The sequence below is a fragment of the Nymphalis io genome, chromosome 2 (genome assembly GCF_905147045.1).
Source record: "Nymphalis io chromosome 2, ilAglIoxx1.1, whole genome shotgun sequence".
Classification (NCBI taxonomy): domain Eukaryota; kingdom Metazoa; phylum Arthropoda; class Insecta; order Lepidoptera; family Nymphalidae; genus Nymphalis; species Nymphalis io.
In genome coordinates, this window is record NC_065889.1 from 6,641,556 (window position 1) to 6,656,671 (window position 15,116).

The 15,116-nt window shown below is 32.2% G+C and overlaps 2 protein-coding genes across 2 annotated transcripts in view; one reads left to right on the top strand and one right to left on the bottom strand.

Moving 5' to 3' along the window:
- Positions 1 to 621: 621 nt before the first annotated feature.
- On the bottom strand, positions 622 to 7,507 carry LOC126775347 (lipopolysaccharide-induced tumor necrosis factor-alpha factor-like). The gene is made up of 3 exons (XM_050497218.1): positions 7,223 to 7,507; positions 2,461 to 2,749; positions 622 to 1,912 (listed from the first exon to the last, which is right to left on the bottom strand). The coding sequence occupies exons 1-3, from the start codon at positions 7,233 to 7,235 to the stop codon at positions 1,807 to 1,809; spliced, it is 408 nt and encodes a 135-aa protein (XP_050353175.1). The 5' UTR covers positions 7,236 to 7,507; the 3' UTR covers positions 622 to 1,806.
- A 1,815-nt stretch (positions 7,508 to 9,322) lies between these two features.
- The window catches only part of LOC126775328 (uncharacterized), a 66,726-nt gene continuing 60,932 nt past the window's right edge, over positions 9,323 to 15,116 (top strand). Inside the window, exon 1 of the mRNA XM_050497179.1 lies at positions 9,323 to 9,902. Within this exon, the coding sequence (XP_050353136.1) occupies positions 9,444 to 9,902 (459 nt within the window). The 5' untranslated portion in view covers positions 9,323 to 9,443. The remainder of the gene's footprint in view (positions 9,903 to 15,116) is intronic.

Below are 15,116 nucleotides of genomic sequence, written 5' to 3' on the forward strand. Positions count from 1 at the left end.
ATACTATAAATGAGTTTTAAGTATTAGTAAATTATCCCTATTTATATATGTATTCTGCTATTAAATAATTAACAACAAAGGTACGTCCAAATAAATCGTTTAGTTAACAATAAATTAATTTCTATTATTCGATAATGGATTGATTTATATTAATTGAAATAATTATTTTGCTTAGTTAAATTAAAAATACAAAAAAATATATCAAAATGGCTGTCCAGTGATAATGTACTAAAGGCTTTATTGTATACCGAAATTCTGTATTTAAAACAAGTTACGTAGAGGGGCCATTTAAGGTATCGACTTTGTATAATATAAAAATGGTACTAATAATGACAGTAAAGACTTAAAACATGCATGTAAGTCAAGCATTACCTTAAAATGGAACAGAAGTATCGATATATTTGTCAATAGCGCAACGCTTCACGTTTCGTCTAGCGATGTAAAAGTCGCACGTCGACCTTTTGGGCAATTGTCGTACCCACGCCTAACACAAGCTGTACATTTAATTGGAGGGGTAAATAGAAATATTATTAATTCTTGAAAGACGGACACTGCTATTATTCTTAAAAAAAACATTCAAAATTATTAGTACTTTACGAAAGGATATCAGAAAAAAGTAAATAAAAGTAGGCAGTTATTTTATTTTAAATTAAGTTTATGGAAATTTCATTTAATTGACAGTAGAGCTATTCTGTATGATGAAACTTGAATGTAACGTAGAATACGGAAATGAAATTTCGGAAAGTGGTTTATGATATTGATTCTTGTAATTATAACTATAAGATATAAATGACATATCTATCAAAATAAAGTGTAACCGGTTTCATCAAGATTTCACGAGTGAGATACGAATTGAATTAGTACAGAATAGCTCTGCTGATATAAATTTACATAAAATTTATCACAGAAAAAGTCTATACGTTTTACATAATAAAAAATTGTTTTTTTTTTTCATTAAGGCAAACACAGTTATAAGGTTTAGTAAAAATAAAAAAAATAAAAATTAATTACAAATTCATTTCATTCCAATTTCACTTCTGAAGCGAAAGAATAGCGAGGTATTTAATTATTTTATAATTATAATCCCTGTTTTCTAGTCTTAAAGAAATACCAATTGATATAATTAAAAATATATTACACTATGAAGCAATTTTACCAAAACCATTCATATTTATTCGACTATCAAAATATATATTATAATACTTTAACTAATAAACGTTGTCTACCGGTAATATTGTTACACAATATTCTGTTCTTTTCTTTTGAATGTCAAATAAATGATGACAGAAAGAGACAGATGCGAGACTATTCAGCCGCTATACAACGTTAAGATCTTCATTGTTCTTAATTTTCTAATAAAGAAATGAGATATTTCAGTTTTTCGAAGGAAGTTATTAATAATAAAACATATATAAAAAATCTAAATAAAATTAAAAATAATTATTTTCGAGTGAACGTTTATTAAACAAGTAATGTCAATTTAATTATATTAGATTGTGCTACATAGACACAATATCATCACATTTTTCACACAACCTTTTCATTATTATATTTCATTCAAATTTCTCCCAAAATGATATAAAAACTCAATCCTTTAAAATTTGAAACAATCCAGTGTTCTTTTATAAAATCATAGAGGCTTAATAATGCTTTTATATAATTAAAATTGCATTTAAAATACTATTTTTTAAAGTACCGAACCGAGCGAGACAAATACCCTATAGAGGTTAATTTCGACGTGATTCGTGATCTACCTATTTAATGCACCTTAAATATGCTTATAATTACTTAGATCAAGAATATTAATTACGAAGGAACGTGGGTGCCTATAAAGGCTCTGCATTGAGGACAGTAATGATTTGCTGTTTTACAGGACTTAATGCAATATGGGACGAAGCAGCCACAGCAGCACCTGCAAAAAGCAAAGAAAGAAAGGAAGGATAGAATACATTAAATATACAATGTTAACTTTTCAAGCTGATCTTGAATTTTAAACTGATATATTAAAAAATCGTGTTACTTAAAACAATATTCAATCAAATCAGTCGTTTTTAAAATATAGTAATAAATTAAATTATTTATCTTCGCAGATTTTATACAAATTAAGGAATTACACAATTTTTCCGCAATATTGGACAAATTAAAGGAAACATATAAGTTTATAAGAAAATAGCTTTAAAAATGTAATAATTTATATTTTGGTATGATGATGATGAAAAATGGACACACTTACTTATTAAAAAAATGTATAATGCTACTAATATAAGTCACACTTAACAGTTTAACGATTAATCTAGGAATTTATATTACACTAACAGCCCCAAACAACGTGTATACAACATTTACTGTTGATTGTTTGAGAAATTTACGCATAGGAGCGTAACAAACAAACAAAATCACTTTTGCATTTATAATATTAGTGAGGATAACATAAAAGGAAAAATTTGAAGATTTACTTACCCGGCAATGACACAAAGAGCTGCAGATATGATATGCGTTCGATTGTTCGACACGTATTCTACTCTTGTTACTATTGATTTGTTGCACGTAGGGCACACCGTACCGGTAGGCCCTGGGCCCATTTTGATGGACGCAGTGTTCGTTCTCGGGGCAGATGTTACCACAAGTGTGCGGGGGTTATCAGCGACCGGCGGTGGCGAAGATGGTGCGGTTGCGTAGTATGATGGCGGCGGCGCAGGATGAGGTGGCATCTGTTCGTACGGTGGTGGTAGACCCATTTTATTTTCCACTGAAAATAAAACAACTTTTTTTATTGAAACTTAAATGTTATGTGAAGCAACTGATAATTATTTTTAATGGTATCTAACAATAATTTTAAAAGACATTAGATCTATTAAAATAATTGATATCTAATTATTTCTCTTGATTATGTGGGAAATTTACTAAACAACAACACTGTGACAACAATACCTAGATTAAGCGAAAATTAGACAAAACCAGAAGTATAAAATTTTAAAATTAATTATCTTCCAAAATGACGTATTACATGATTATTTACTACAATGTTATAAATGTTACTTAATGTTATATGTATATATAATACATATAACATTAAGTAACATGTGTATATATAATACATATAACATATGTATGTATATTTGATATATCAGAGTCGTCAATTAAGTAACCCGATCTCTTTTTTGTTTTCTTTATTTAAGAAGCGTTTTTTAAAACATCGTTTAATATGCAAAAGTCCTACTTTAAATAGTAAACCATTAAAGATAATGATTATTCGCAGAAATCGTTTGATATTATTCATTTTTATATTAATTAATACTGTTGACTATGGCGTCAAAGTATGGATGTGGCTTGATATATCTTGATGATGACTGCGTGAATTTGTATGTTAAACTCTTTTGACGTAACAAACATATATGTATTTAAATAATATTATATTTGAATCTTGAATAGCGAACAATATAGAAAATAATATGGAGTAATAAAATTGTATTTTTTTTTGCGATGACAGTGAACGACGACGCAGAAGTGTCCATTTAAGTTTTTTCTTAATCTAAATAGCATGAGCTCCGTGACATTACATATTCCTTTGTAGCGGTCATTCTAGTACACTTAATAGATTAACATTCTTAGCAAATACTGTATCTCAAATGATTCATCAATCCTTACTAATATGATAAATGTGAACTACTGTAGAATAACATAGTTAGTTAGATTCAAAATTTGAAACCGAATAATCTCATATCATATGTGTCATCTATTTTATACGTGACATTAGCAGAATTTTTTGCGCCCACTATTTGAGCGCAAAATATTCTACATAGATACACGCCAGTAAACAGAAAAAATAAGAAATGCGAAAATTCGTTTATTTATTTTTTTAATTCAATTAGAATACACTAGTGATTTCCGATTGGTGTATTATTTTGTTTTAATTTACCGCCTTTGGAAGTGCAGGGTAATATATTGTGTGGAAAAGAAAATAAATGAATGTAAAATAATTTAATCATACATAAATACATACATACGAAAGTATATACATATATGATATACAATCATGAGAATGATATCATGAGAAATTAATTAATAAATAAAAATAAAAATGTTTAAATGCGTCACGTGGAGGATTTTTTACTATGAACTCTAGTAAATTACTTGGTTTCAAAGGATACTTGGTTCGGCGTTATGTTTGAACATTCATAAAATTGGTTTTGCGTGACAGTTTCAGACTCAATATAGGTTAATTGAGGAAGGAAGGCTTATTATCTCTTACAGCGCCAATGTCCATGGGCGGTATATGTATAAAATATAATATAAATTATTATATTATATAAATTATTTTAATATAAAAATAAAATAATAAAATATTTTTATATATGGCAATTTAAATATAAAAAGGTACTTAATCATTAGATTCAAGTGATTATGAAGTGTAACGTAATCATTAATACATATAGTATGCGTCATCAGCAGATGCAGTGAATGCACATTCGATGTATTATTACCGTATTATCTAACTCACGGAACAATACGCTTGTTACATTCATACCACATTATTTATTTTCAATACAAAAATGCTTTATGGTTAACAAAAATATACACCGGCTACAAATTTCTAAAAGAATGATCTTTTTCGCGATTTTTTCGGATAAACGACTTCAATTTTTTATTTTCAGTAAATCACTATTTGAAAAGTTTTTTCTTATCTTAAACAAACGGCCGACTGTACTGGCCGTCGACGGGTTTGGACTCCACTACCATCAGGTGGAGTGGAGTCATATGCTTTCTTGGTTTATAAAAAAAAAATCTTCACATACTTTATGTCTATGCCTTTGGTGAATCCATTTATGATTATATAGACATACACACCTACATATATTGATTTAGTTTCTATGTATTATAAAACTAGCAGTGTGATGGAATAGACTCCTCTTTTCCTTCACACTGCTCCAATACGGGTTGGGTGGACATGATCGTCGTGCAAGATTGTTCGTTGATGTTTTCGTATACCGTCGAGCATGGGATGAATTGTAAATTTAAATTGAGCACTCAAATCCAGTGGCGTCAACCTGGCTTGATCCTGTAATCATTATTAAGATACACGTGTTCTCACGATAGTGCCTTATCGGCTCTATTAGTTATTTTAAAATAAATAGATTGTTTTTAATACATAATACGTAGATAGCAGAGGAAAACATTGGCATTGTAAGTATTCTGACACCGTTAATTTACCTACCATGAAAAAGGAACAACCTTTAATTTTCAACTGCTAGAACTAAAGACCTTTTCTCCTTTTTTATTGAGGAGACGATAAGGAACTTATTTCACTATGCTGCTTTCAACATGCTAAGATACTAATACTAATAGTCACTTGCTTATATTTATTAATAATTTACATTAAGGACCGTAATAAGTTTGTATATAAAAATTAAAATAGGTACTGTACAAATAATGATCGCATGGAATAATAGTTAGACTGCCAGTAGCATTTTTTCTCCTGCAGGGTCAACCTCTGGGCGAAATATGAACCTCTTGTTACCAGTGGAGACGGGGTGTTATATTTTGTAAAGTTTATTGCACTATTACCTAAGGTACGAGTATTTTAGTACGAAACAGAGTAGTATTACTGTTGTATTGCAATGGAATGATGAATGGGTGGAGAGTTAGGTTTTATAGTGACTAGTTATTATGTAGCAAGCTCGACAATTTATCAAATGATCGAATCTAATCTGAAGAGGTTTTTTGTGTATCATATTGATCAATATGATAAATAATTCAGACAAATTTCTATCGAACAACAAAAATTATATAAGACTATATGATTTAAGTATGAATTAGGAATAAGCTCCAAAACCTTCTCCTCAAAAGGGGAGAGGAGGCCCTAGCCCAGCCCAGTGGGACATTCACAGGCTGTTACTGTATATGATTTAGGTGGAAAAATCTAGTATATATTAATTTTGAAATGGCACAGCTGTGTGACTTATACGTAATATATTAAAAAAAATATTATTAATTGTAAGTCAGTAAGTAACGACCTTACGGTCTACACACACGGTCTGCATTACAACTGCATGCCAGTTGCAAAATTGTAGTTTTGAAGCAGTTTTAGTGCTGTTTCAGATCGTTTGTGTAAGCACTTAACGATGTTTAATTATATTCGTTTTAAGCGTACATTTATTTCCGATTGTGATATTGTCTGATTATAAAATAATGCACATATAAAATATGGCCTATCAAAATAACAGAAAATGCTAATGGCACGGACAACACGTCTTTAGAAGTTTGTTTACTTAAAGAAAAAGATTTTTTTTTGTTACCGACGATGACTTATTGAAACTGTATCGTGCAAAGCATAACAAAACAACTATAAATCTAATTAGATGTAAAAGTTTTTCGACCGTAGCTAAATAGTTTGATATGTTTATCTGAATTACTAAAATGTATAAAAAATCTTACACATTGTACCAAAGCGCAGATATGACGAAACAACAATTAAAATTTGCACGAATTATTCAGGCCGTATCTAAGCCAAGGTTTATGAGAACGGAAAGCGTTAAACCAGAGATAATTTTGTATTGACATTGGTTGATTCTCTTTTTTAACGCAACGTGATAATAAGGAATGTTCTCACAAAATTATCTTTGATTATAATTTTCTGATCCGGTTTGTACTAACGGATCGATAGTTTTAGTAACTAGTGGCTCTAATAAGGTTTTGTTATACTATATATACACTTATATCTTTGACTAAGTGTAAAATCGTATTGTGTTGTTAGTAAATTTTAAGCCTATTAAACTAAGTTTTGCCTTATTGTTTTACTATGAAACTAGAAAAATCTTTGAGTGAGATCTATATTGATTTAAATTTTTATTGTGTTAGTTACTCGATTTATTAGTTTACATCGTTTGTTTAGGTTAGGTTAGAGGTTAGGTAAATCGCTGTCAATTTGAAATATTAAAGAAATTAGGTCATCGGAAACTTAAAAATCACGGAAAGTAATGGTTACGTCTAGCACAATTTTTTTTTCGTGTAATAGAAGAACTACATATGTTCCTACTATAAATTATGTACTGTAATAATACAAATCTTTGTACGTTTTTAATTTAATGTAAATATAGTCTATTAGAAGATAGATAAGATATAATTTCACGTGTAAAGAAAATATCAAAATTACAAAATGCAAATGATTGAAATAACAAGAATAATATTTTATTTATTGCTTTTACATGAACTGTTTACTTACTTGTGGCGTCCATTATGATGAAATAACCTTTGCACTGATTTCTTAATATTACAGCTGACGCACTCACTTTATTAAAACTGATATTATGTACGAATGATGTTTAAATATTTGTTTTTTTCAAGATGATTTGGTGTTTTTTAAAACTTTAGTATTCAATTCCTCTGTTTATCTGTCGTCCCTGTATTTCGTGTGTGGCACTTTCGAAAACTTGTTTACTTGATGACGCTAAAAGCGAGTAGCGAGTAAGCGAGTGAATGCACTCCGCAGCCCGCGGCGTGTGGCTATTGCCAGAGACTAGTGTGGGAAAGAGAACCTTCGCAAGCGATAGAGACGCTCGATATGCGCCTGCGTCATTCAATCCCTTTCTACTCGCTTTAGCATACCTCCCAATTATATAGACAATTAATAAACAATGCGCAATCCGAATCGCGAATGTCACAACTAAGCTAATTTAGCATCCGCCATAATAGGGCTGCCTACAGCCAATTTGATGAGTTGTGAATCGCATTGATGGTCGGTAAAGTCAGCTTCGTTTGCGAATCACTACGAGTATGCCCAAATTTAAGTTGATTGTTATCAAAATAGCACAACAATGATATCTATAAATATATTAGTTCTTCAAATGACTAGAATACAAATTATATATAATCATGGACCACACACACTATTTACTTAAAAAAATGTTTTGGACATAACATTTGTATATATGTATTAATAGTTTTTATCAGCTACTAACGAGGCCGTCGTTGGTCTAGTGGCTACATTTAAGGCCTCAGACCCGGAGGTCCTGGGTTCATATCCCAGGTCGGGCCAATAAAGTGTTATTGAGATTTTCTGTCGAAAATTCTCAGAAGCAGCCCAGAATCTGGAAGTTGATTGGTAGTATGTACTCCCGTGCCTCGGAGAGCACGTAAAGCCGTTGGTCCTGCGCCTGAACTATTTCCGGTCGTGTTGGATTGCCGTCCCTACATACATAGTTATGAGAGTTAGAGAATAGATAGGGAATAGTGCACTTGTGTTTGCGCACACACTTGTGCTTTATAATATATACTGCGCAGTTGGCTAATCTCTCTTGAGATTGACCACCGTAGACGAAACCGGTCTGGAGGATTATTAATGCTTTTTAGAAAGGACGGTGAGACTATCGCTTTACCTGAAAAAATAACAGAAAGTCCTTTAAGATGAAAAAAAATAATTATAAAATATGTTTAATATAAAAGCCATCACATTAAGCAAACAACAGGTATATCTAAATTCACCTAAGTCGATTTTATGTTTTTCTGAAGTGAATATTATTTCTTTATACCAGCTGATGAACGTTAATCTAATAAGAACGCTAATAACACTGAATTTTATATTTAAGGGTTAGAATTTTAAGGTCACGATATAATAATTGATGTATACATTTTCAATGTGTATGAAAGAGAAATGTTCACTGTTGTCTAAAGAAGGCTTTGCAAAATTCTATTTAAAAAAAACCAGTTTGGGCACCTCTAATAGAATAAAAGGCTGAAATTAATCTGATTTTGCGCTAGTGCTCTAATTTAGCATATACTCATGAACTGCAAGAAACTGCAAGAATAAAGCCATCTTGTTTAATATCAATGGCATAAGGTAATATGTTTTTTAAGCCTTTTTAACACTCGCTCACTATAGCGGTAGGCGATCCCAAGAGATGGACATAATCGAAAAAATGCATATTAAAGAATCTATGAGAGAAACAAATGAATATTTGGGTTATAACCGTTAATATCATGTCTAATTTTAAACTTAAATGTGAATGTAAAGTATTAGAATAAGTATAAGAGCGCCATCTGTTATTTCACGTTGAAAACAAATTTGCTTTGACATTCGTTGATCCCTCTTATGGTAAATATCACGGTAGGGCGGGCGGTGTTGTCAACAAAATCAGAGCGATGTGCCACGAGAGGGCAGTATCGTCTGAATCGGTGGCGGAGGGCGGACGGGGTCGGTATTGCGCGCGCATGTTACATAACGTATACGGAGGCTGTAGGGGCGCGCGCAGCGGGTGCGGGGCGCGGGGCGATCGATGCGCGCCCGGGGGGAGTCAGTCGAGCGGCGAGCGAGCGACATGGCGGCGCGCCCACCCCGCGCGGCGGCCCCGCGGCCCGGGCCGCGCGAGTAGGTCGCCATGCGCGATGCGGTATGAGGCAGCGCCGCGCCCGGCGGGCCGGCCCCCGCTAGCGGCGCCGCCCCCGCCATGCGAGCGCCGCCGCTGCTGCTGCTGCTGCTGATGGCGGCCGCGGGCCTGGCCGTGAGTCCGCTCGCGCGCCTCAACCCCTGGCTGAGCGCGTGCGATCTGGAGGAGGAGGGCGCGAGCGCCGAGTGCGGCGACGGGCACGCGGCGTGCGGCGGCGGCGGCGCCGAGACGCTGGCGGGGCGCGACGTGCAGCCGCTGTGCGCGCTGGGGGCCGGAGCGAGAGCGCGCCGCCTGGCCGAGCTGCGGCTGCGCGCCTGCTGCGAGCGCTCGCCCGCCTCCGCGCTCGACCGCAGCGCGCGCGCCGACGTGCTCGCCGGCGGGGAGCGCTGCGAGCGCACGCTGCGCGACCTCCTCGCCCTCGATGCGATGGTCGCGCGCGTGCACTGCGATTTCGCCACCATCCTCCAACGCTATGACTGCGACCAGTCCTATTCCGTACACACGTGTAATGAGTGCCAGGTGAGTGGTCATAACCTGAACTTCTTTGGAACTAGTTGAAGAATTTGTATCCCCATGAGTGAAGTGATCAAACAACATCGATATCAATTAGTTACATTTAACCATTTCAGTCAACTAGTAGAGTGAGACTTAGAATTATTTCCGAGATAAGTAAGAAGTTATTAAAAACTTTTCTAAAAGATGTAAAAAAGTAGATAAACGAGCGCTTGTAGAAAGTAATAAGGATACACGCGGGATTCGCATAAATGCTTTGACGATTATAGATATGCGTGTATCGATCCATTTGGGCAAGTCACGCTCTTAACCTTACTTACACTGTAACGATGATTGGGTCCAGAATAAATAAGTCTTGTAAGGGAATCAAACTATGTATAATAAGCCACATGTATGTATATTGGAGCAACAGAAAAAAAACCAAAAGTAATATTTTATTGTTGCTATATGGTATAGTTTAACGATTTTGTTTTCAAACATCTTAAACTATTTATATCACGTTACATATCAATATTACTGAGCGAAGGATGTGGAACACTGGCCGAAAATTAACTAACTCACTATAAAATCAGAAAAAGATTTAAAATTTTGCTAATAATTATGACTAAATATACCAACTCGAATATTAAATTAAAAAAAGATTAAAACACGAATAACGATTTATCCAATAATCCATAGAACCACTATATTATTTAGACATAAATACATATATTTACACACCGCACTCCCATTTCCTACAAATAAGTTTTTAGATAAGTCGAAAATGTTCCACTTATGTGTTACATAATCGCCAGGTACTGTGAAAGGTGTAAGGAATGCGAAACCAGCTTCCTCAAATCTTATGGTATTTATTTAAAGAAACTTTTCCTCTCAAAATACCAATAATTCATAATAATTATACAGATTTTCGTCAATATCCCGTGACACCTAGTTATACTTATTTAAGTAAGCACAACAAATGTTAACAAAAATAATATTTTAAGTATGTGGACATACACACTTATGTGTTTAAATAAAATATACAATACAATAACTGGAATATATTAAAGGTTACAAGTATTTTAATAGGGTTTGACAGTAATAAAACACAGATTTATGTGTTCATAATTGTATTGAATGCTTTTTTTTTATTTGTACATGTGAAAAATATTATACAGCCAAATTTTGTCACCACATGGAGCCTACGATATTCATAGCTTTAGTCTTAGTTCCTATTGTGAGATACGAATATGTAGCCGCGCCTTTTTCGTCTAAAAGTAAAGGGTGGCTGATCCAATTATTGGCACTTGAGAAGTGATCTAACTTCAAATAGGTTTTCATATGACGAAAAAAATCAACAAAACTATTTTATTAATTACAATTAGATAAGGAATATATTTTAAAAAAATCTAGATAATCAAATAGAAATTCTATTACATTTAATAATTTTAGTTTGGAGCTATCATTTGTCAAATAGTTTTATACATTTTTAACGTAAAAATGCAACCTTAAACAGTTTTCAATCATTCTTATATATATCAAGTATATAGTTCATAGCTTAATCGATCAAACACATATGTATCCCAGCTTTCAGTATGAGTGGTGAAGAATTCAACAACTACAAATAGATTACGGTATGGGTTTTCATTTCCTGCGAATCAAAATCAACTATTGGTTGAGAATCACCAACAACTGTTGAACTATTTTATTCTACAAAACTGGCCATTTTAACGTTCGTATATTAAAAGTGAGGCTATTATTATTATTATATGAAAGGTAAGAATTTCTTAGTACATTGCACACCTCGAATGCGTAGTGGTATCATAATGCCGTAATTATAACTATAAAAAGTGATTTACTTAGCTTTAGTTTTTTCATTAATTGTTAATATAAAGGATTATAAACAATTAATTATATTTATTAAATTATATCTAATTCGCCGTGGGGCTGACAATTAAATAGTGCTAGCTTCTTGGTCCTTTTTTATTTTCAAGCACAAAATATTTTATTTTCAAGCTTTGTACAGTCACTTTTATAATATAAAAATGCAAAACACGCATTACAAATTTATAGAAAAAAACACGACGTCTAAAAGATTGTCCTGTACCATTGTATCCAAGACGCAGGCACTATACCCTCTAAATATTAATATCGAGTCATTTTCAAGCAAAAATTATTTAAATTGTAATATAAAAATTACTATAATGTTGAACTAAAAACAAATAAATCTAAGCGAGTATTCTACTAAAAAAGCTTACAATAACAAAAACCCGCGAAAAATATTTTACTTTTTTAGAACACTTAAAAGTTCAGATTGACTCATTCATCAACGTGGTAGCTAAACCCATTTGTCCTAGAAAAGTGAAATTTTGACAGATAGTAAAAACTGCAGTGAATGAAAACAGATTTAACACAATATACTACTACAAATAGAAAATATGCACGAGTAACCTGCAATATATATTTAAGAATTATGTACGATAGTTATCTATACTTTCCATACTAATATTATAAATGCTATACTCTGCTTGTATGTTACGATTTCACGGATAAATTGCTGAATTGATTTTGATGAAATTTGTTACGAAGCAAACTTAAATATCAAGGACGGGAATAGGCTAATTTTACATATATTTAATTTTTTTATATAGAATAGGTAGGCGGACGAGCATATGGGCCACCTGATGGTGAGTGGTCACTAACGCCCATAGACATTGGCATTGTAAGAAATGTTAACCATCGCTTACATCGCCAATGCGCCACCAAACTCGAGAATTAAGATGTTATGTCCCTTGTGCCTGTAATTACACTGACTCACTCACCCTTCAAACCGGAACATAACAATACCAAGTACTGCTGTTTTGCACTAGAATATCTGATGAGTGGGTGGTACCTACCCATACGAGCTTGCACGAAGCCCTACCACTAGTAAAAACATTTACATTTTGGATATTAATTGGAACTTTATTAATTTTTTAAGATTCATTCATAATATAATTTGTTTGCCAAAAATTAAATGCTAAATAATGAAATAAATAATATTTTGTTAAAAATAATCAGTCAATAAATCTAAATAACAGGAATAAAATTTTGTAATGATTCAGTGCTATATGCTGTAAATAATGATATAATTATATGCTTTTCTGAATCTAAATATTTTTTTAAAATCTTCAATAAAATTAGAGTTGAAGAAACGTTGCATGGTTTATTTGTTTTAATCTGTTAAAACTATTTTAAATATTCTTAAAAAAATAGTAAGTTAGGTAAATACTTAGATTAGGTTAGTTACCTAGTTAGTCAAAGTAATAAGCTTTACACCTGATAATTGATTTTCAAAAATCTAGCATGTAGTCAAGTGGAATTGACTCCAGCGCAAATAAAAAATATCATTAACAATATCTTATCTAAAATAATATAACTATTGTTTAATTTAAGCTTATATATTTTTTATTGCTTTTAAGAAGGGTTTTATAAGAAATATTTTCTGAATTTGACTATTTAACAAATTAAAGCGACTTATTTAACACATTAAAGCGACTTAACATTCATGTTAACATTATTTTATTTATTTTTATATTTAATTGCATACTAAAATATGGTATCACTTACTTAATAATAATCAAACATTTTATAGAGGTTCTAAATGTGATAGTTATCATTTTACTTCTATTGAAGTTGCACTCACAATGTAAGAGTGCAATGATTGATAATTGTGATTGCTCGTAGCGTTGCTACGGGAATGCCATTAAAGTGATTGTTTATGGAAAACAAAAATTGATGAAAATAATATTACGATTTATTTTAGTGTATTATAATAAATACTAGATAAATTAGCAACACACAAAAATATGAGAATAATTAAATTTATTAATAACATTTTATTTTACTCGAATTGTACACAGATTTTGTGATTTTCTTTTTTGGCATATCGTTAGTTGAAACTAACACATACTGTGAGTAATTTTGGGTTTGTATTAGTTTATATCTTTTATTAATTTCGGTAAATATAGAAATGGATAAAAAATGATCGATGGATCCTAGCTATACTACGAGTAGCTACAGTAGCTACGAGTACTTATGATCTTATCGTTTTGAATAAGAAAATTATATTGTGTGAATATGTGCTAAATCGGTCAAGTCGTTTAGATACGATCAGTGACAGACGTAATATTAACAAACGATTTTATCAATAAAAAAAGAAAAGCTTTTGTTTTATATAAAGTTGATTTATTACTCTAAATTCTATGTTCGTAATATTCAAAAGATCTTATGTTGATTTTGACATAGCTGTTTAGCCAACTTTAAGACAACCAAATTTTTCCTTATTTTTGAAGTTAGTTAAATGGTAACCTTACACCGTTATCATAATTTATTTTGCTTTTTTAAACTTGCACACAGTTCTATCCATGTTTGCTTTGTAGAACGATATAAAGATTCAAATATTTTAGTATCGTGAAAATATATAAATCAATCAAAGTTTTTCCATACGTCATGTGCATGCTTTAGCTTTTTGCACTTATTTTTTCAAGTTCAGAATAGAATTTTCAACCCACAAAAACTTCCTATGGCTGTGGTATTTATTTTGTTGTATGATGTTGTCGACTTTATTGAATCGTAATTAAATCAAGCTAAAGTTAGTGCTATCCTTTTTCAAACCAAAGCTTATTATTTCCAAACACTATTGAGAATTAACATTCCTTTGCTGTTGCTTATTAATTAAATTAATTGGCATGTTTATTATAAATAAAATTGATGTGGAGATTAGCTGACTATTCAGGAGATATTATAGTGAAGACCTGTCCCTGTGTACAAGTTTTTTCATAACTGCCTTGATCTCGAGGCTGATAGAAAAGCGATCTGCTACGACCAGAGAGAGATCAAACTAACGCTCGAATTATATACGATTATGTTAAGGAATAAGAATTTTACTTATAATTTCTCACCAATATCATAACTAGATATCTAATAAAACAATTCCGATAAAAAATGTCAACAAAACAAGCGGAAACTCATCATTCGTTATTTGTTTTTAACAGCTCACATCAGTAATCTGGACAAAATAAAACAAACACAAATATTGTTTTTACTTTAAAAATAATGACTACATACGAAAAATACTAATTGCTTGTGAATGAACCATGAGATTGGTTTAGGTTAAACTTTTTTTAGGATACTTGGTTGGGTTGCGCTATGATACGATAAACATTTCTTTTGTAAAAAGCTAATAGCGCTATGATGAAT

Bases quoted from the DNA above. Each gene is read 5' to 3' on its own strand.
- LOC126775347 (XM_050497218.1), bottom strand. The intron at 1,913-2,460 runs GTAAGTAAATCT...TGCTTTTTGCAG, and splicing joins GCTCTTTGTGTCATTGCCGG to GTGCTGCTGTGGCTGCTTCG.